This window comes from Podarcis bocagei (assembly GCF_964188305.1).
Source record: "Podarcis bocagei genome assembly, chromosome: 5".
NCBI lineage: Eukaryota > Metazoa > Chordata > Lepidosauria > Squamata > Lacertidae > Podarcis > Podarcis bocagei.
The window spans coordinates 94,009,864-94,031,702 of NC_138129.1; the positions used below are offsets into that span (position 1 = coordinate 94,009,864).

The 21,839-nt window shown below is 41.9% G+C and overlaps 1 protein-coding gene and 1 long non-coding RNA gene across 3 annotated transcripts in view; both read right to left on the reverse strand.

Annotated features, from left to right (window-relative positions):
• KIFAP3 (kinesin associated protein 3) overlaps nt 1–21,839 on the reverse strand; it is a 74,289-nt gene that overhangs the window by 47,301 nt on the left and 5,149 nt on the right. For both annotated transcript variants that reach the window (XM_081194371.1, XM_081194370.1), the window contains exons 2-11: nt 19,772–19,903; nt 18,961–19,115; nt 17,637–17,692; nt 16,791–16,932; nt 14,750–14,849; nt 14,415–14,539; nt 13,498–13,596; nt 11,109–11,287; nt 9,091–9,253; nt 396–496 (exon numbers count right to left, since the gene is read on the reverse strand). In XM_081194371.1, coding sequence (XP_081050497.1) covers nt 396–496; nt 9,091–9,253; nt 11,109–11,287; nt 13,498–13,596; nt 14,415–14,539; nt 14,750–14,849; nt 16,791–16,932; nt 17,637–17,692; nt 18,961–19,115; nt 19,772–19,903 — 1,252 coding nt within the window. The remainder of the gene's footprint in view (nt 1–395; nt 497–9,090; nt 9,254–11,108; nt 11,288–13,497; nt 13,597–14,414; nt 14,540–14,749; nt 14,850–16,790; nt 16,933–17,636; nt 17,693–18,960; nt 19,116–19,771; nt 19,904–21,839) is intronic.
• Nucleotides 4,915–5,885, reverse strand: LOC308587188. Its single transcript, XR_014008279.1, has 2 exons — nt 5,207–5,885; nt 4,915–5,060 (listed from the first exon to the last, which is right to left on the reverse strand). It is a non-coding gene; the product is annotated as an uncharacterized lncRNA (long non-coding RNA).

Below are 21,839 nucleotides of genomic sequence, written 5' to 3' on the forward strand. Positions count from 1 at the left end.
TGAAAGCTCAAAAGTATAGAGATCCAAAACTATATAAATTGCCTGAGAACAGCAAAATCCCAAGACCATACAAGAAAGATAAATTTCAAAACCTGCCTGCTCACTGAGATTTTTCTGATGCAGCAGCAGCCTTTTTGGAGTTACAATTTCTAAAAATGATCATGAGCAGCACTGCAACAAAACAGAGGTGAAGCATTTGCCTGCCAAATCAATGGGCAAATCCTATTGCCTAGAAGAAAAATGGGTGGTTACCCCCCAAAAAGCCATTGAAGAGCATTAGCAAGGGGGAAAATATTGTCACTTTTACTGTAACGTCCTTATGAATTCTGCTACAAGGAAACTGAGGATTAATCCAGTATGGGTGAACTGGCCATTTGAAAAGAAGACACACCTACCTGAGGAATGCAGTCTGTGTATGCAAACATCGATTTAAAGCGATCATCCATGCTTATATGGTAGAGAATGCACATGGCCACTTGCTTATAGTTTTCATTGGCTACGGAAAAAGAAATGGACAAACAGGATAACCTAGATCAATTCATCATGTTTGAATTGGCATTAATGCAGATTTAACCAGGTTTTTAAAGACTTTTCAAAGTTTGCCATTTCAGAGAGAAGCATTTGTACTATTCTACTGTTACTGCCCTTTAAAAATAAAAAAGGAACAAAGAAAACATTTTGAAGTAAATGCAACACCAGGCAGAATCAAAGTAAGAACCATTTTGGATACACCTTGATAGACACTGAGCCAATTGTTGTGTCTCCCGATTTATTCTTCATGCCCTCAATTATTTCTCTCTTAGTTCTAATACTTCAGGATGTCAGGCGACCAGGTCTCTTCACTCCCACTGTTCCCCTGTCTTTGCCATTTCCTGCCCGTCCCAACCCTTTCAACTCAGTAAGCTAAGGATAAGCTTAGTGTTACGGAGCTGCCATTTATCATGGGAATTCTCATAGTTGATTCTGTAGATTCAACAAAGAACTGGGGGATGAAGGCTTTTAGAGTAGAGGTAGGCAGCTCGCTCCATATCAAAGATCTAATAAAAAATAGATTTAGCACAGTCTAGCTGCAATATGTTCTGGATTTTTCCTATGGAAATCAATGGAATTGAAAAGTACTTAATTTTAGATTAATCATGCCCCTGTGTTCTGAAGATAAGAGAGCTTTCCTCCATTATAGGGGCAATTAACAATATGCACACCCCTTTTACCAATATGCATACCCCTTTTATGCATACCATTTAAAGAAAATTTCCTTAGTACTGTAATGGTTCCGTGGTGAAGAGCAAGAGGGGACTGGCAAGGGAATCTGTAAAGATCCTATTGCAAGTCCAATCTAAGTTCAAAGTGCTTAGGAATGCACACTCACTCCTTCCACCAAATCATGTGGCAAATCCTTATCTTGCCCCACTACCAGTAAAAAAAATAAAGCAGGGGGATGATATTGCACATAGCAATATAGCTTAGTATAAGTACTACAGCATCAACACCGCCTGCAAACCTAGTGTGAAAAGGAGGCTATTTCAGTTGTACAGCCTACATCTTTTCCCACTCTAACCTTGTCCCAGAACTTGAGGAATACATACACCCTGCCATTCCTGTTGCAAGTCTGTGTCCTCTAATATAAATCATGGGCATGTTCCATATAACAGACAATGTTGATTTTTCCCCCCTTTGCCAATCTCAATTTGAAAGTGAGTTTCTCAACCACTGCAATATGCTAGAAGCAGATGGTTGCTAAAAGCACGGGAAAATCAAGAAAAAGGTTATGGGATTGGCAGCTCTCTGGTTTGTTATGCAGTTGGTCAAGTGGTCAGCACTCATTTTGTACTAACAATGTTCAGAGAGTACGAATAACTGTCACAGCAATTCTATCACAAGGAGTTTTGATGGCATTGTACATCTGCCAATTATTTGCGCTATGAGTGGATAAAGTTGGAAGGCAGATAAGCAAAGGGAAGGCAGAAGCACAGCACACCAGATTGACCCAATTTAAGCACAAGATTATATGATGTTTCATAGGGAAAGTCGTAGCAAGGCAACAATTCAGATATAAACACAAATGCCAATTCTATGCTAGGTTTTTAAAAGACAAGGATAAAAATAGTCATATGATGCCTTGCAGAGAGACAAGCTGTTTAAAAACAACAGCATTTAATGACTAATAGTGGGTTGGCCAAAACACTTAAGGACAGCTATAGCAAACTAACAGCCTGGACATTATGTATTATGGTAATAAGGTTAAATAATGATGAGCTCACTGGCTAATAAACTGGGTGGTCAGAAATACTTTGAATTTATTCCCACAGGAATTTATCATTGATTAATCAAATCATTATTCCAAAGTGTTATTCAATTGTCCTTTGCATTTATACTACCATTCCAGAACACTTGGTCATTCCCAGCTGAAGGCTGTTAATGCTCAACAACTCAGTCATTAGCAGCAATAACTGGTTTTTCTGTGGAAATTATTGCCATTATAAAATGTACTCAGTGGTTTATAGAAATAATACCGTTAAATTTGCAGCTGCAGTTCATCTGGAACAGCTGGGGTGGAAAAATATTGTGTCCCTTGGGCTGTTTTCACAACAAGTTTTCAACAAATTAAAAGCTCCAACTACACATATGATGAATCCAAAGTTCAAAATTATTTTAAGCTTTTGAACATTAAGCAAGCCATGTAGCAGCAATTATGGACCAAAACTACTCTAACCTGCTCATTAGTACACAATCCCTAACCATGCTAGGGCTGCAATGTAATACTGAGGTTTAATTTTCTCTCTACATTTTGTGACTTGTACACCCTACTCATCAGAACCAATCTGACACATCTGTGCTAAAGAATATGTGCACATCACTACATGAAACCCCAAAATATATGCCTTCCTTTGCTTATCACCTTTGCCTGCTCCTGCACAGAACAAGACAATGCCTGTACCCCATTGAGCTTATTTTCCACTTTTTGTTTTGCTTCCCACATGTAATAATTTTTAGATTAACAGAGGAATTCCGCAAAAAAGTCACACTGGCCAAGAGGCAATATGGCGGAAGTCCTACTATTCCGATGGAACACGAAATATGCTGCCACCATGGCACATAGGCCAATGGAAAACTTCAGCAGTGTAGCAGTTCTGCTGGCAAACGTATGCCATTGAAAACACCTAAAAGTGGGACAGGGTGGGAGACAACACAGGGAGGCACACACATATGCTATACCCCTCCAGACCATGAGCACATCCCTGTCAATGGGGCAACTTTACACCAGCCCTGGAACTGAGACAAGAAACTTCCCTCTCACTGGCTGCATGACAAAGCATAAGATATGGTGGAATTAACCAGCAGATTTATGCACCAGCTGAAGTTTCTGAACTGTCTTCAGAGGTAGCCCTATGTATAATGTGTTGCCAAGAAAACAGAAATTAAGCTATCCCTGTCCAAATAAGGGGCGCAGCTGGACCACCAGAAGATGATGGAAGGCAATCCACAACACTGAGGCCACCTGAGCCTCAAGTGACACCAAGAGATCCAGGAGTACCCACAAACTGCATACCTGCTCCTTCGGGGGCAATTGTAACCCCATCAAGAGGCAACCTCTCATCCATCACCCCACTAACAGTGCCTAGGTCAGGCATAGGCAAACTCGGCCCTCCAGATGTTTTGGGACTACAACTCCCATGATCCCTAGCTAGCAGGACCAGTGGTCAGGGATGATGGGAATTGTAGTCTCAAAAAACATCTGGAGGGCTGATTTTGCCTATGCCTGGCCTAGGTCTTACATGGATTGAGTTTCAGTTTATTGGCTCTCATCCTCATTACTGAGGTAATATCATGGTCCCGTTCATCCCTGCCTCACCTGCAGCTGTAAAGAAGTAGAGCTGCGTGTCATCACTCCAGATAACCTCACACAGTGGTTTCATGTAGATGTTAAACAGCACAGGGAATAAAATTAAACCCTGAGGAACCCCACAATGAAGGCTCCATGGGCCCCCAAGCATCACCCTCTTGGAAATGACCGTCCAAGTAGCACTAGAACCAAATCCTGCAATATGGGTGAGCAAATCAAAAACAGGCAAATCTGCACTTTGTAATCCCGCCCACCCTTGAATGACGTAATCTAGCACTGTTGAGACTTCAGTGCAAACATAGCCTAGGGGCCTAGGATCTCTTCTTCCATAGTGCCTTCTATCTAGACAACTCTAGACCTACACGGATTATGGAGGCAACATGTTTTTCCAAGACATGCATGCTGCAAATAGCACAAAACCCACCTTCTGAATAAATCTCTGAATAATTACTGTTTTCCCAAGACCAATCCCTTTCATTCTTAATATGATTCAGCTAGTTACTGCTAGAAAGAAAAGGACACCTTAGGCAATGTTCACACACAAAATATTGAAACCAGCTGTGGTAGGACTGCCATAGGAATAAAGGTTTCCTCATTTAATTGGGAAAACAGGAGGAAGCATAACATTTTACTACCATGAATAACTTCAAGCAATCCTGATAAGAGACTTTGCTGTGCTCTCAGGGCAGGACATGTGCTTTCTGTTACGATCTGCCACATCTAACCCCAATTGTTTGCTCACTTAATCGGGTTGGAAAATGTATGTTTCTTTATAGGATAAATTAGGCTTATTAAAATTAGAACAACATTGCTGTAGCCAATAAGAAGGTACTTTCTCAAACAAATGTGTGAAACTGCATATTAAATTCATTATGAAAAGGCCAAGCCAGGGCATAAAGGAAAAGTTGGTTTAAAACTTCTTGGAAATAAACGTTCATAAAAATAATGGAACCTTTATTAAAAAAAAGAAAAAAGACCATAGCTCTGGTAGACAAAGAAGGCACACAACTTTTTAAAAGCTGAAGATAAAACTGAACACAATAGCAGCATATAATACCACAAGACACGTGTAAAGACATAAAAACGAAGTTTATTTGCAGTTGTTTTTGACTATCAATTAAACTTTGTGAACAAGTTAAGCTTGAAGGGCAGATGGGCAACCTGGGAAAGTAGCCCAACTAGGAGAAGGAAAACTCTGGTCCTAAACCACTGCAGCCTTGTGGCACACAGTGGCGTAGCGTGGGTTGTCAGCACCCGGGGCAAGGCAAGTAATTTGCGCCCCCTAACCCGTGGATTTGCACCCCCTAACCCTAACCCCCAGATGTTGTGCCCGGTGCGGCCGGCCCCCCCTGCACCCCTCACGCTACGCCACTGGTGGCACATGAGAAAGGCTTCGGTTGTAAACCCCAAGGAAAAATGCCTCGCAATACATCTTTGGGAGAACAAAAGGCTAAGCAGTAAACCCTACACAAATCTGGAGTGGAGTCCTTGAGGCTGTTGGATAGTGTCTTGTATGCCTCCTTCAGGCAACTCCTGCCGCTAAGCTGGTGCCAAATGTATTGCTTTCCTTTTCTTTGGACCACAACAGCAAGGCAGGGGCTTGTTTTGGGCAGCCCAGGACCTCTACCCAGGTCTGCATCTAAGAGGTCACTTCAGTGTTGCAAATACAGCAAAAGCACAGGAGGCAGCAGTTACAAGTTATAAGCACAACCTGATATGCCCAAACAGATATTTAGCACTTCAGCACTCCATGAACCTGTTTATCTCCAGATTTCAATATGATCATCTGTTTTGAGATTCTACATCACCATTTATTAAGGAAACAAGTTGCAATACTTTTCTTCGGAGAAATCAGATGTAGCATGCAGGTTTTGAAAACCAGGCCTTTTTCGGAAGGGAGTTTAGAAAAAACAAGGCAGTCAAAGCTAAGGTCATTCAATTATGCCACAAACGTGAAACTAAGAAGGTGAGGTGGAGAATCATTTTGAAGTGGGAGTGTACAAACATTTTCGCCTTCATTTTTTTTTTTTTACCAACAGCAGCACCCAGTGGCGTAGCGTGGGTTGTCAGCACCCGGGGCAAGGCAAGTAATATGCGCCCCCTAACCCATGGATTTGCGCCCCCTAACCCTAACCCCCAGATGTTGCGCCTGGTGCGGCCGGCCCCCCCTGCACCCCCCACGCTACGCCACTGGCAGCACCCCTCATAGAACTGACTCAGGAGAAAGAACAAGGTATTGCAGTCAAAAGAAGGTTAAAAAATATTTACTAACTTAAAAAATCATCTTGGTTAAAGTCGTTTTACAATGCCCCAATTTTGATGAACAATTCACTTTATAGGAAGATGGCTTGAGTGACTTCAGAGACAGGCCTTATTACACTATATTTGTCAAGAAAATAATTTCCTAGGGAAACAAAAGCTGGATCTTGACACATCAAAGAAGTGTGTCAGTTAAATGCACCTCAAACTTTGTATGAGAAATCGGGTTAGCAAAAAGAGAACTCCACAGCACCATCTGGTGTCACAGTGTTAGAATGCATAAACGACACATATAAAGCGCTTTTTCTTTGCCAGTGCAGCTGACACCAAAGGTAAAGAATGGATGTCTGCCAATTAAGGGTCCATAGCAGCAATGGGGAACCTTGGTCCTATAGGCCTATATAGGCCTGGTAGGGATTCTAATTTGGCTGGGAAGGCCATTTCTTCCAAGCCACACCCACCTGCCCTAAACCCAACAGGCAGGCAATGATGAAGGAAGCAGGGACTGATAGGTGGACAACCCTCATTCACCTGTTAAAATGACCCACAGGGGTTGGGGGAGATGAGGATCCAGTCCACTGGCCAGCTCCCTAACCCTGGACTATAACACCACTCAAGCATAATTTATCTGGGCCTAGCACTAACTTACAAGAATCAATTCATTCTGCCACAAACCTCTTTATGTTCTGAAAGGTTGTCAAGAAAGGCCTTCCTGTCCTTTCAAACGATGGATTGGTGCACTTAGATTGTTACAGTTTCTTTCGTTTAAGCTTCCAATGACTATCAGGCCACCCGATTCGTATAATGGTTAGCGGTAATGGGAGTTGTAGTCCAAAACTTCTAGAGAGCAACCCATTAGCTCCCCCTGCTATCTTGACGCTCCAGTGCTCCCCCCCCCCCCCGGGGATACTCAAAGGTACACAGTACCGGCACCTTCTTTCCCAAATGTTAAAAGTGTGGCCCTTACTAGAACAACTTCATGGTGAGTACGGACACAATTTTTCTAAATAAAAAAGGCACCATGCAAAAATCAAGAAACAAGAATGCAAGAATCCACCCCAAGTGTCTGTAGTATCCACAAGCGTGCTTCAAGCACACTGAGATCCCAACCTACTTTTTTCAGGCAGACCGACAGCTATTCCTCTCATTTTCAAACCAACACAAAGCAGGGTGATGCCAGGATTACAAAAGAATTATGAGGAAATATTTTGCTGCTCACATCTCTCTGGACAAGGCTAAATGGAAACAGGCTCCCAAGGCTTGGGTTTTCAGCTGTTAAGGGAATAAAAAGCCATCTCTGTAGGATTTGCCTTGCCCGGCTTCAGAACAGCCTGCGCGAAATTTGCAGCCAACAAAATAAAAGTATAGCTAACTGATATGTGTGCTAGAAGTTTTTGACAGAACTGGCTGATGGAAAGCAAGCTGGGTTCTGGAGACAAACAGGTTCATGGAGTGCCGACGTGCTAAATATCTGTGTGGGCATATCAGCAGAAGTCTTCTGAGAACCTGTGATATGTGCTGCCTTTGTCAATATACCAAAGGACTTTCAGCCACTTAGAGCAACTGTTATGATGATCATATCAAAAGCAGAATGTAAGCGAGGGTTCAGAATTATAAATATTATCCCCTTGCCAATAGGTAATTCAATATTACTACAAACAGTGACCTGTTTGAACTTCATCAGATTGGATGGCCCTCCAAAAGACATCTTTTAGCTGGATGACTATGTAAAGTGATGATCTGGACAGAGAAATAAATATGCAGTCTTGTTATACTCCTGTACTAAAGAACTGCAGACAAATACATATTGAGAACAGTGTTAGAAACCGAGATATGAAAGCTAGGAGCTAAATGGCACCTTAAACTGAGGTTATGGGCACAACAATGGAATGTCTAGGCATGCTTTTTTAATAAGAATACAAAGCTGAAAAAGAATGAGCTGCAGCTAAAATATTATGTTCATTTTTCACATGGTCTAGTCCTTCCCCTGTCCACCCCCCTAATATTCTTGAGAGGGTCTCTTCTCCAGGCTTCAGAGAGTAGCTGGAAGTGGGGAGGCAAAAAAAGGACCTGCCTATTCTTCTATTCTGCAGTTTTAATCTGAAATCTTAGGTGCAGTACTGCGCCGAGCTCAGAAACGGCTTGTGCTAGTGAAATTTCATGTCACAAAATGCGCCTAGAACAATGGGAGCTTTGAACACTGATTGAGAATATCCAGAAACTAATAATGCAGATATATCATGTTTAATATTACATCTAGAAGTGGTGCTCAACTTCATTTATTAATCATTACATAGAAGACATAATTTCCAAGTGTGGACCTAATTCAAGCTGGCTTATTACAGAGATATATGAATGAACTACAGTTTAGAGAGCTACTTGTCTAAATTGAAGTGTGAATTTCTCTTTAAAAATACATTTTTGAATGCATGTTTGACCAATATACATATTCTTGCAAGCAATTTCCTCCAACCTAATGCATTTTTGTCATTTTCATGAATGTATGCATTTTTATACACATTATTTTGTGTTCTCATTTTTTATGCTGTGAACTTCTCTGTGATCTTTGGATGAAGGGCAGTATACAATTTTTAACAACAACAATAATAAATGTGTTTTTGTACAGATTGTTTGGTTGGAAAACATTATATAAAAATCAGAGAAGTGCAAATTTTAGAGGCTAGCTGTGTTCAAGAAGTGCATCTTCGATTGCTTCTCATTAAAAGGCAAACAAAACCAATTTTTTTCCCATTCCCCACATCTTATTCTCATTTTCCTCCTACTTTGAGAGCTTTAACTCAAATTATACCCTGAACTATGCTTACTATATTCTGAAACAGCTTCATTTAAGGGGGGATGTTAGAGAATTGGTAATAATTAGGAGATCAGTAACAAAAATATGTATTTCTCCAGAAAATATTTCACTAAGAAAATGCTTTCAGTAGCTCTAAGGGTAAAGTGAGTAGTGAAAAAAGACTGAAACCTACCCAACAATGCAGTGAGTTTTGGAAGAAGCCCAACTTGTACCATTTTATTTCTCAAGCCTGTGTCAAACGAAAGGTTCAGTAAAAGTCGAAGAGTAATGTTCAGCAAGTCTTCATGTTCACATGGTACCATTTTAACCAGTTTGTCAACAATATCCATTTCAACCTGTGTTAGAAGCATAGGAAAGTAAGAATTCCGAAAGCCTTCTTGCAAAGATTTCATAAAATGGAACAACAGTTAAAAGGTTAAGGCTTCCAAAGCATTTTCTCCTCAAATACAGTAATTTTTATTTTTCTAAAAAGAGGTCTGCTGAAGTTTCCTCATGAATAGCTTCTGGCTGAAGGTTACCAAAACATAAACAATACTTAAGTCAAAGTTCAGCAATGCTTAGCATCTGGAAAGAGAACCTGCTCAAGTGATACTACAGGCTCAGAACTTTAGGAATGCAATTCAAGAATTAGTAAAAACTGGGGTGGAGGAGTGAGATGAAACAATTAACTATATGAAACTATAACTACCAAGACACTGCGTGTATTCTAGGCAGCAAAATGTTACCCTTTAACAGATGTATGAAGGTCATGTTCAACTGCATATCATTTTAAATGCCACAACGATTTAATTAATTCATTTTAAAAGCTATATTCCAAAGACTTATGAGCAGTATCATATCCCGATATCATGTTTTCTGCACAGAGGACAGAGCAAAGAGAGACATTTGATCATGACTGGCAGTAAACAAGATTTCTCTCCTCAGCAACATTTCTCTGATACATGTCAAGACTCTCTAGTTTTATGCAAAAGCATGCCTATTTCTTTAATCTAAGAAGCAAAATGGAAAGAAAACAATCAGAATGTCTTTGTCATCCCTTTTTAGATCAACGGGAGTCATAGAAGGGTACAAGCAAGAACACAGTAACTGAATTCAAGGCATCTGTTGCAGCATTTAAAACATAGTAATATCATAAAGTTCAGAATGTTGCAAAAAAACCAGAGAGTTTAAGCACAATGTCTCCTTCAATTCCAGTTGTGGATATTTTTGGTGCAGTATTTTTTATCTAGGTGAAAAGAACATGGCAGGGAGGGCATCTAAAGGGTGTCTAGACGGTGCTCCCCATTAGGTGTGTGGGGAGCCGGAACTTAACCCCCATAAAAGAGGGGAGTTGCCTTTATTTAACTGCTGAAATAAATGATCGGAGTTGCAGTCAAACAACATCTGAAGGGCTATAGGCTCCCTATTGCTGCTCTTTAATAACCTAATAAAAAGGTAAAGGGGCCCCTGACCATTAGGTCCAGTCGTGGCCGACTCTGGGGTTGAGCGCTCATCTCACTCTATAGGCCGAGGGAGCTGGCGTTTGTCCGCAGAAAGGTTCCAGGTCATGTGGCCAGCATGACTAAGCCGCTTCTGGCGAACCAAAGCAGCCCACGGAAACGCCATTTACCTTTCCACCGGAGCGGTACCTATTTATCTACTTGCACTTTGATGTGCTTTCGAACTGCTAAGTTGGCAGGAGCAGGGACCGAGCAACAGGAGCTCACCCCGTCGAGGGGATTCGAATCGCCGACCTTCTGTTCGGCAAGTCCTAGGCTCTGTGGTTTAACCCACAGCGCCACCCGCGTCCCTCTGAATAACCTAATATATTCAGATAAAAGGCATGCCTGCATACAACAAGTCATCCATTTGCCCGTTGATCCCATAGAAATCTACTGTGATTGGCCATAGCATTTCAACATATCAGACAGAGACCTTTCCAAGCCCTGGAGTTGTAAGGGACTCCTCTACATGAAAGACATGCACACTTCCAGTGAGCTTTTATCTTTCCCTGTGTGAGGTACATGGAGGTGCAAGTTCCCAGATACTTAGGCATTGCAAACTAATTGATCTAACACCATACCAATTCAAGCAAACTGCAAATGAAGACCTAGTTACAAATGGAGAACAGGAAAGCAACGATATTGCCTTTTGTTGATTAGCTTTCCATAGACAACTAACACGGTTTCAGCAAAATGCTAGAAGATTTACCATATCATTTTTGTTTTCCATGAAGATGCTGAGTTTCTTCAGAAATGACACAACCAGTATCAGCAGCTCAAAGTTATCCCGGTCCAGAGCTTTCACCAACATGTGGACAATGTTTTTGTTTCTCATCTTCAGCTCAGTACGAGTATCCTCCGCAAGGTTCAACAGCAGGTAAAGGGCAACTGGCACATTTGGGGTGGGGGAGAGAAATCACAATACTGAGAAACAAAAAATGTAGCGCTCATTCATTTCTAAGAATGTGAAATATTTCCAAGGATTCTGGATACTGCAAACATCTCCTGTGTATGGCTCAGTGAAATGAGATCCACTTAAGCATAGTATGTCCTCTTTGATGCTTAAGTGATTTCAGCAACAAAAAGGTGGAAGTAAGCTACTGCATATATTTCAAGTGTTTTAGTTTACTGGGGAAATGTAGCTTGGTCTTTTAAAAATAAACTCAAATATTTATATCAATTATTATAACAATATTAGACATGGCTTGGCTCCTACCTAGGGTTGCCATATTCCCAAAAGTGAAAATCCGGACAAAGTTGTTGACCTTTCCTTCCACCCCCCCGGGGGGGGGGGCACCACCTCTCTCTTTACAGAATCATCAGTAGACCATATTTAAGCAGCAAAGGTGGACTAGCACATTTCGTGAGTGTTTGCTCAGAACTGTTTCCCTGGAGGTTCCAGAGGCAGAGAAACGCCTTTCAGTTGAGCTGGAATGTGATGGCTAGTGACTAAACTAGCAGTTAGTCTTAAAGTTAACGGGGCTCTCTTTCTAAACCTGCTACCTACAGTAAGATTTCTGAATAAAGGGAAACATTTCAAATAAATTCTAGGAGAAGGTTTAAGTTCATTCCGCCATAAGCATAAATAATAATAAGCTATACCCAGGCAGTATTATTTGTTACACATCCCACTGAAATCAATGGAATCTACAACTCATAATGAAAGGCAAATTCAAAGTTTACATGCTGAAAATTACAGTATAATAAGGCTTGTGATGTAATATGATGATGTTTACTGATGTAACATAAGAAATTTAATAAATAAATAAAACTGCAAAAAAGAAAGGCAAATTCAATTCTCTAGTTGTATTATATGAATGAATAAAGCATTAAGAGATTTCATACGCTATTGATCTGTAGTCTTATCTATACTTCAACCAAGTGCCACAAAAGATTATACATGCTTCCAAATTGTAATAACATCCAACCATATTTAGGCATTGTGCCCAGGGAAGGTCACTTCGGTATTGCTAACACAGTGGTTTGCCTGTGCCAACAATATTTAGGAGAATATTGGGGTCCACAGTTTCCTGTACTATTAATATCCATGATCTAGTAACAAATTTCCATAGAAAGTTTTATCTGCTCAATATATTCTATCCATTCAGCGCCTTTTCACTTCCAGTACTGTACACAAATTCTTAAACAAACGCTGGAAATTTCTCATTTTCTGATGGTCACTAACTGATACCTAGTTGATGTTGGCAGTGTGCTAGGACCTTAGCTCTATGCAGGCCTCAGGTAACCTGAAAGCAGGGGGCTTTTCTCAACAGATGAATTTGTAAGTAGAAATGATTGGCTGTTTAACAAAATTCATAGACTGTTTAAGGAAAAGGATATTAAGCAGTTTACATAAGAGAGTCTAAAATGTTTATTTTAAAAATCAATAAAATAATCAAACTTTAAAAATAAATAAATGTAATTTATTTATAACAAATATTTACATACTGCTATTTCCTTTTTTAAAAAATCAAAGTGGTTTATAACAATACATTTATTTATTTATTTATTTTTAGAAATCAACTAGCTATTGCAGAAAGATGTGTCCTTAATTGCCTGCATAGGCCTGTGGAATAGAAAGGTTTTCAGCAGGCATTTACATTTTCAATAAAAAGTGCCTGCGGCACCTCTACTGCAGGCATCCTCAACCTTCGCCTCTCCAGATGTTTTGGACTACAATTCCCATCATTCCTGACCACTGGTCCTGCTAGCTAGGGAACATGGGAGTTGTAGGCCAAACATCTGGAGGGCCGCAGGTGGGGGGCGCCTACTCTACTGGGTCAATGACACAGCTCTGTTTTTTGTTGTTATCACATGGACCTCACCAACTCTAGGAACAACCAATGACACTCCAATAACAAAGTAACAAGTCTGGGTAAGCTTGCTGAAATAAAAATGTTTTTAACAGGTGTAAAAAAAAACACAGTTCAGCAAAGGTGTCCACCTGCTATTAATAGCTGCAAAACCAAAATAAGCTTCGCTGAAATAGCAGTTCTGAGTAGCCCAAATAGCTTCAGTGTTAAAAGGACATCAACAACATTGGAGTCCTTGTAACCATTAAGAACAGAGAAAGTAACTACTACATTAGGAATTTGTACCTCGAAGTAGCTGCTCTTGCTTGACAACAAGCCCCTGGTACTTTTTAAAGGTTTTTTCATATTCTTTTTTCAGGGTCTGATTATCAGGATCTTCATCAAGTGAATATTGGGAGTTAAGAATATGCTCAACACATCAGGAAAAAAAGAAAGAACAGAAACTCTTCAGTCATGAGTACAGGCAGTCTGATGCAATTCAAAGTTAGGATCTGACAACTTCTATAAGTAAAGAAATCAGATTAAAGGTAAAGGTAAAGGGACCCCTGACCATTAGGTCCAGTCGCTTTATTGGCCGAGGGAGCCGGCGTACAGCTTCCAGGTCATGTGGCCAGCATGACTAAGCCGCTTCTGGCGAACCAGAGCAGCACACGGAAACGCCGTTTACCTTCCTGCCAGAGCAGTACCTATTTATCTACTTGCACTTTGACGTGCTTTCGAACTGCTAGGTTGGCAGGAGTAGGGACTGAGCAACAGGAGCTTACCCCGTCGCGGGGATTTGAACCGCCGACCTTCTGATCGGCAAGTCCTAGGTTCTGTGGTTTAACCCACAGCGCCACCCGTGTCCCAAAGCAATCATATTAGTCTAAGGCAATTTGCTGTCTCATCCCTATAATAACAGTGAGCTCATCCCATCGGTGTGCATCCTTATGTAGTCAAAATGACACTAACCAGTCTTAAAGAGAAGTAATACCTGGCCTGCAGAACTTTAGGGGAGGAACCCTAAGAGGGGCCCCCAAAATACTCCAATGGAGACTGAGCATTCTTAGTGAACACACAGTAGTGACCGGATTTTTTAAGGGAAGGTGGTTGGAACTCTGAATAGGAGCACTAAATGCTACAATACTGTGTTGCAGTCCCACTTGTCTACTACAGATAACAAAGCTAAGGTGAAGGCTAAGATAAAATTACAGAAAGGATATCGGCTTTCTTCTTCTTCGTGAGTTCTTCCTGCCACAGCTCATGCCTCTTCAATTCATGATCAATGATGTTCATGCAGAGAGCCCCAATCTTGTAGTGTGTGATAAGTCCATGAAACTGAGAAAAACTACATTATGAAAAATACCAATTAAAAAAATCAGAGCAGGGTGATTGGCTTTGAAACAAAACTTCTATTGCCAGTCTAACTCACATAAAAACAGATCAGTGATGTTGCAACTATAGAGAGGTTCTACTCTGTGCTTCAGCGTCCTCATTTAAAATATATATATTAAATTTTCAGAAAACATTCATATACATTATAAATTATGTGACATACCTAGAGAAGCAGAAGAAAATATAAATGATATTAGTAGCAAGTTCTACACTTTGTTTCCAGTCCTCTCGTAGAACTCTGGCCAAAGCACCCAGTGCAGTTTCTAAAGAAGGGGGAGAGTATGATGAGTCTCAGCTGCAGATTACATTGCATCAGGAAGCAACCGTTCTTGCCCCGTAAGACCATCTGAAACATGCGCTTAGCCACAAAATATATCCTACCATGTTATCCCTCTAGTATCCCTCTAGAACTTGCTTTACAATATGCTATCTAGGCACACAAAAATGGCAAGCAAGTTTGCGTTAGTGCAGAAAGCAGGAATGGGAACCAACCTCTTACCGTATTTTTCGCCCCATAAGACGCACTTTTTCCCCTCCAAAAATGAAGGGGAAATCGGGGTGCGTCTTATGGGGCGAATGCCTGCAAGCCTCGCGCGCCCGGCAGGAGGTCCCACCGGGTGCGCGAGGCTTGGGGCGGCAGCCTGTCGCCCGAAGCACGGGGAGCCCTCTGGAGGGCTCCCCCTGCTTCCGGCGAGTGTCTGCAAGCCTCGCGCACCCGGCAGGAGGTCCCACCGGGTGCGCGAGGCTTGGGGCGGCAGCGGACTGCTTGCGCGCACCTAGAAGCTTGGGGCGCGCTGAGCTCAGCACGCCCCAAGCTTCTAGGTGCGCGCAAGCAGTCCGCTGCCGCCCCAAGCCTCGCGCACCCGGCGGGACCTCCTGCCGGGTGCGGGAGGCTTGGGGCGGCAGCGGACTGCTTGCCGGGATGCAGAAGCTTGGCGCGCGCTGAGCTCAGCACGCCCCAAGCTTCTAGGGGCGCGCAAGCAGTCCGCTGCCGCCCCAAGCCTTGCGCACCCGGCGGGACCTCCTGCCGGGTGCGGGAGGCTTGGGGCGGCAGCGGACTGCTTGCCGGCATGCAGAAGCTTGGCGCGCGCTGAGCTCAGCTGGCCCCAAGCTTCTAGGTGCGCGCAAGCAGTCCGCTGCCGCCCCAAGCCTCGCGCACCCAGCGGGACCTCCTGCCGGGTGCGGGAGGCTTGGGGCGGCAGCGGACTGCTTGCCGGCACGCAGAAGCTTGGGGCGCGCTGACCTCAGCTTGCCCCAAGCTTCTGGATTAGCGCAGGGGTCCGCTAGCCCTGGGAGAGGCGCCCGGCTCTCCCACGCTAGCGGAGACCTTGCCGGCACGCAGAAGCTTGGGGCGCGCTGAGCTCCGCACGCCCCAAGCTCCTGGTGTAGCGCAGCGCACCTGGGGGGGAAATAAAATTTTTTTCCTTTATTTCCCCCCCTAAAATCTAGGTGGGGAATCTTATGGGCCGGTGCGTCTTATGGGGCGAAAAATACGGTAGCTTAGATTACTGCAAAGCATTATACATTAAGGCTGCCTCTGAAGACAGCAGAATTCAGCAGCCAGATTGCTCAACTGGGCAAGGTGCTTTGAGCCTATTGCACCGATCCTGGCCTGACTGCACTGGCTACCAATTAGTTTCTGGGCCCATTTCAAAGTGCTAGTTTTGACCTATAAAGCCTGAAATGGCTCAGGACCTCAAGGACCACCTCTCTCCATATGAACCTAGCTGCAACTTGAGATCATCCTCTGAGGCCCTTCTTTGTGTGCCTCCTCCAGAAGAGGTCTGGAGGGTGGCAACACAAGAACGGGCCTTTTCCACGATGGCTCCCCATTTGTGGAATGCTCTCCCCAGGGAGGTTCGCATGGCGCTTCCCCCGCCCCAGCCCCGCACCTGGGGGGAAAATAATTCCCCCCCCTTTATTTCCCCCCCAAAAAACTAGGTGCGCCTTATGGGACAGTGCGTCCTATAGGGCGAAAAATGCGGTATTTTATTCTGTGCAATAAGAAGTTTTGGTGGATTTGATCATTGTTTTACTGCATATGTAGCGACTGCTGTTCTTGTTTTCCTTCTTTGGATGATGCCAGGGCCTTTGGCTAGTACTTATCTGAAAAGCTTATCTGAAAATCTGACTACTAAGCCTGCTCCATTTACTGAGGAAAATTCCCATCAGAAACTAAAAGTTTGAAATAAGCCTAAAATTACCATTAAGCAGAAGTTCTTCCAGATTATCAGGATTTCTGGCCAGCTGCAGAATGAGTGCAGAGCCACGCACTTTATCAGGAATATCTTCATAAAGTAGTTCAATGTATTCGTCCATGTCATTGATATTGGCTACTTCATCAATCTGAAAATATCAAGCAGAGAAAAAGAAAAATACTGCAGACATGCCAGGAAACAAATTGCATTCATAAAACAAATTGCACACTTAAATTCATTCCTTATTTTTCATATAAGTAGTCCCACTGCATTTAAAGGATAATTCGTATAAGTAGCTAGTGAGGAATGAAATCTTGTATAAACAGGTTTGAAATGAGACACTGAGAGATAAGTGTGAATGAAAACTTCAGGGGTGGGGAAGATAGCCATTATGAACATGAATATGCTACCCAAATTAATCATTTTATTTTGTAAAGTGTTGGTTTCCGTATCATTAAACACAGTAGTTAAGCAGCATAAAATTATATCAAACGTTGTTTTTTTTTAAAAAAACAACAACAACCAAAAGCACTATAGAATCATAGAATCATAGAACTGGAAGGTACCATGTGCGTCATTGAGTCCAACCCCCTGAAATGCAGGAATTTCAACTAAAGCATCCATGACAAATGGCCATCCAACCTCAGCTTAAAACCCCTTCAAGGAAGGAATTCACCATTTTGCAATTTTACAAAATGGTTATGAAGTACATTAATATCGTGTACTACTGCATCTTTCAGTAATTTTTAAAATTCATCTAGAATAGATGAATTCATTCCAAACAAGTCAATGAGATGACAGAAAAGTTTAACTATACAGTATTTAAAATCCTCTAACTTTAACAATGCCTACCTCCATCCCTTCAAAAGGTGGTGGATCTTTTGGCTTATTGGATTTTTCCTTCTTTTCTGTGGAAGGAAAACAGAGTCATAACAATAAAGGCTCCTTTAACATTCTCGCTTTATTTTAAACCGTCTCTTTATGTTCAGCTCAAAAAAGGATCTGGAGGAGAACTGAAAAGTACTGAGTCAGTGGCACTCATACATGCCAAAAGCCTATGCTTGGGGAAGTTCCATTGAAATCCATAGTTTACTGATTTCTAGGTAGACATATTTTGAGGTCAGGGTATCAGTCTAGTCCATTATCACAGATTACCACTTAGGTTACACACAAAAGAAAAGAGCACACAAACTGCTTCTCTGAGCACACCTAAGGGGACACTATCCCTCCTAGCAGCAGCTCATCACAACCTAATGAATGACATTCCAGAGGAGCAGCTGCCATTAGAAAAGCAAAACCACTAGAATGCCTATATTATGCAAAACCAATTGAAATGAATGAGTGATGAAGCCCCTTGGGGCGAAACAGGGGAATATCCAGGAATTCTTGTCTCGTCTGCCTGTGCCAGCATCTACCAGAGCCAGTTTCTTATGTCTACCAACCTTATCATCATCATTAGACACTTAGAAAACTATTCCATGTTACTCTCTGTCAGACAGAAATATACAAGAGAAGATGAAGAAATGAATATACTACGGGACTGACAAAATAGGAATTGCATTTTGACTTGGTGGTTAACTGAATAAGCTACATTTTAATACGTTATGTCACAATGTTGATTTTGACATTATGAGAAACTGTATTTAATTTTGAGAAGTCGTTTCTAGTAACTTTACAATTGTTATTATTTGCTATTAGAAAGCATGGTTGTAGCCAGGATTTTTGTTAGTGGGGGCCATTGCTGAGCTTGGGAATCATGGGTAAAATACTCTGTAAATAGGACATTGCAAGGGGCTACAATTTAATGCAACCTTTTAGGATCCCAATCTTAAGGACTTTCCTTCTACCTTCCCTCTCCACCCCCCCCCCAAAAAAAAAAACACTGATCAGAGTTGAAAGCAATCATGCGGCATTTTCTCTATCTCACTAAATGCGCATTTGGGAAAGAATTTTCAACAACAAAAATGCCAGCGATATTGCTTGATTAATGAAAAACGTATTCATATTTTAGTGTTCTTCTACTTGGCTGGCTATGTTTTCTCCATAAAGTTGTTTATCTGGTGGAAAGAGAGGCTGCCTTCACCATTGCTCTTCTCCCCTCAATAAACAGGTAAAAGTGAGAGGTGCCGACACCACAGACTGCTTCGAAGTCTGCATTTGATCTTGTTTTGCCCACCTTTTGCCGATGAGGTGTCCCTGCGGTTCTGCAGGTAATACAGCAACTGTTCTACCTCTGCTAGTTTGGAGGGGTGAATAAGCTTGCATTCCTCCACCACCTTCCGAGCCAGGGAAGAAATGTCTGTGTTTGCATTGAGACTCTTCAGTCGGATGCTGTAAAATATAATCCAAGATTTTTCGTACTTAACTGATGCAGATCTCATATACAGGTGAGTCCCCACTTACATGGGGGTTGCATCCTGTGGGGAGCCCACTGCAGTACATACAGTCCCCCCCCCCAGCTGTTGAGTGGGGTAGCACAGCAGCAGCGAGAGCTCCCACATGCCATTTTGGAGCCCTTGGAGTCTTTTTTTCTGGACTTTTGGCTCATTGGTGTCCTCTTTGGGCTCAGGGGAGGGTCTCCTAGAGAGCCACAAGGACTTTCCAGCTCTCTCCCTCCATTTTGGGTTAGAATATTATGCTTTTTGTTTTTTCCTGAAATATTTGGCTTTTGAAAATCTTTTTGACACTTATTATTATTATTATTATTAAATTTGTCTACCGCCCTTCATGCGCAGGGTGGTTCACAACATTAAAATACAAAATGAGAACACAAAATACAAATGAACAAAAGCCAAACCAAACCAATAACGCTCCTCCCAATTTTTTATATATTATGTAGTTGATATAGTTTACTATACGCTCAATCAAGTCTCAACTGATTTAGGTTATCCAAAATTTCCTGATTTAAACTTTTTGAAACTTTAAAAATGAAAAAAGCTAGACATCAAAGGTATTTTAACAAGAACTTCTGGATACTATAAACTTACATTTTTTGACACTCCTTTCGCTCTCCCAGCATAGGATCTCCCATCTCCCCCAGGATGGTAGCTTCCACTTCATAGTGAACAATAAGTGCCTTTTCTGATGGATGTACATCAATATTTCCCCCTTTTACCTTCCTGTTAAGTAAGAAAAATTATGTGTAGCAATTATGCTGGGTGATAAGAAAAACATATATTTGATACAATAAGTTAAACTTATATTTGACCCTTTTGACATCCAAAGGTCCTACCACCCTCCTTAGGCGGTCTCCTGCTACTATTGTATTTTTTTAAAGACTGGTTTGCTATTGGTCTTTTATGTCTTAAGCAATATGCTCCTAAAGTCCTTTTTTTTCTTTTTAGCATCTCTTATTGACTTGCTTGTATTTCTTTGGCCAAAGTATATGTTCCTTTTTTGTTCTCTTCATTTGGATAAGACTTATTGGCTTTGTCTCTCAGTACAAAGCCTTACTGTCATCTTTTGCTCCTGAAATGTGGGATACAACTAACTACTATTAAAACCATTTCTAATGAAAAAGCCATAAGGAAAAAGTCTGATCCTAGCACAAAAAGAATGGCAGAGCCAATTACTGCTTCCCATACCAAAACAAGCAGATTCTATTCACCTGAAAAGGGTGAGGAGAATTGTATTTTTTATTACCTACACAGAACTTTTAGTGCAAAATGTACTTTAGACTGTTTTGTTTATTCTTGGAATAGTCAGCTGAGGCAGTTACTACTATTCCTATTTTGACAAATGGAGAGCTAACAAATGCAGATGTTTCTAGGAAAGCAGTATCTACCAGTACCAGGCCATATTTGCATCATTCATCATCCATGAGCTCCACTGACGTGCTCCAGTGTGTCATCTAGCCCAACACATTTCAGTTGCTACAACAGGCAGAAAAAGCACTGTGGTCCACCAAAACCATCAGCAACTTTCATGAGGGGTTGTTTGGGAACTACTGATAGAGGAGATGCTATTTCAAGCAGCTGTCTCAGAGTATACATGGATGACACTTCAGATAGCAATCAGCACCTATTATTTGTCACAGTAACGGATGAGGAAATAAAGCTGAGCACACTACTTGGCTTTTCATCTATCAGGTGTACTATCAAGCCACAAGATTATAAAAATATATAAAGTACTGCTGGACTGCTGCAAAACCCAACAGTGATCAGAAAGAAGTCTCACAAACAGGGAATGAAGGTCACAGCCCTCCCGTTGCTTGTTCCCCAGGAACTAACATTCAGAGACATGAATGTTAGCAGCCACTGAAAAGTGCCCTCACATTTAAAGCTTATTCTGCTAAGTATCACGCCTTAGAAAGATGCCCTTGCACTGTCTGCTTTCTTCTTGCCATGAAGCAGTGCAAAAGTTTCCAAAAGCACTTTCCTGTGGCATTCTCAAGCTCTCCCACCTATCGCTCAGTGGAAGAGAATATGTGCCTTGTGAGAAGTTGGTTCCCCCCAGGTCCAATCCCCCCGCTGGCCAGTGTTCAAAATTAGCAAGGTGCCAGGCGCATTTTACACTTAGCTTTCAACCACTTGCGACCAAGTGAAGATGTCTGGGTGCCAGGATGGCACTTGATCTCTCACCATCTGGAGCTGTATGCCTGGGGATCATTGGATCCGGACTCCTTCCACACACTAATACCCCATCCTGTAGAAGTCTTATCAGTTACTACCCAACTTTTTTAGAAGACATCTCTTTTTATATATGTGCTGGAAGCTGCGCAGAGTGGCTGGGGAAACCCAGCCAAATGGGCAGAGTATAAATAATAAAATTATTACTATTATCTTTTATCTGCACAATCAGAATGAATTTCTGGAATCAAAGTGCCTTTTCTGTGCAGCTTGAGCCCTGAGCAGGAGCAGTCAGCGTTAAAAAGAAAGAGCTCAGAATAGGCCAATATATACGTGGACTGTCACTGGATCAAGCGACTTTTCTTCTTCAAGTTCTCAGTGTTCTTAACCCAGCTCAAGGTTGTCTCAGAACCAGCCAGATGTTGAACTGATAATCGATTACGGTCAGCCCATTGTTTGGAAAATAAGACTTTAGAGTAATCTTGCC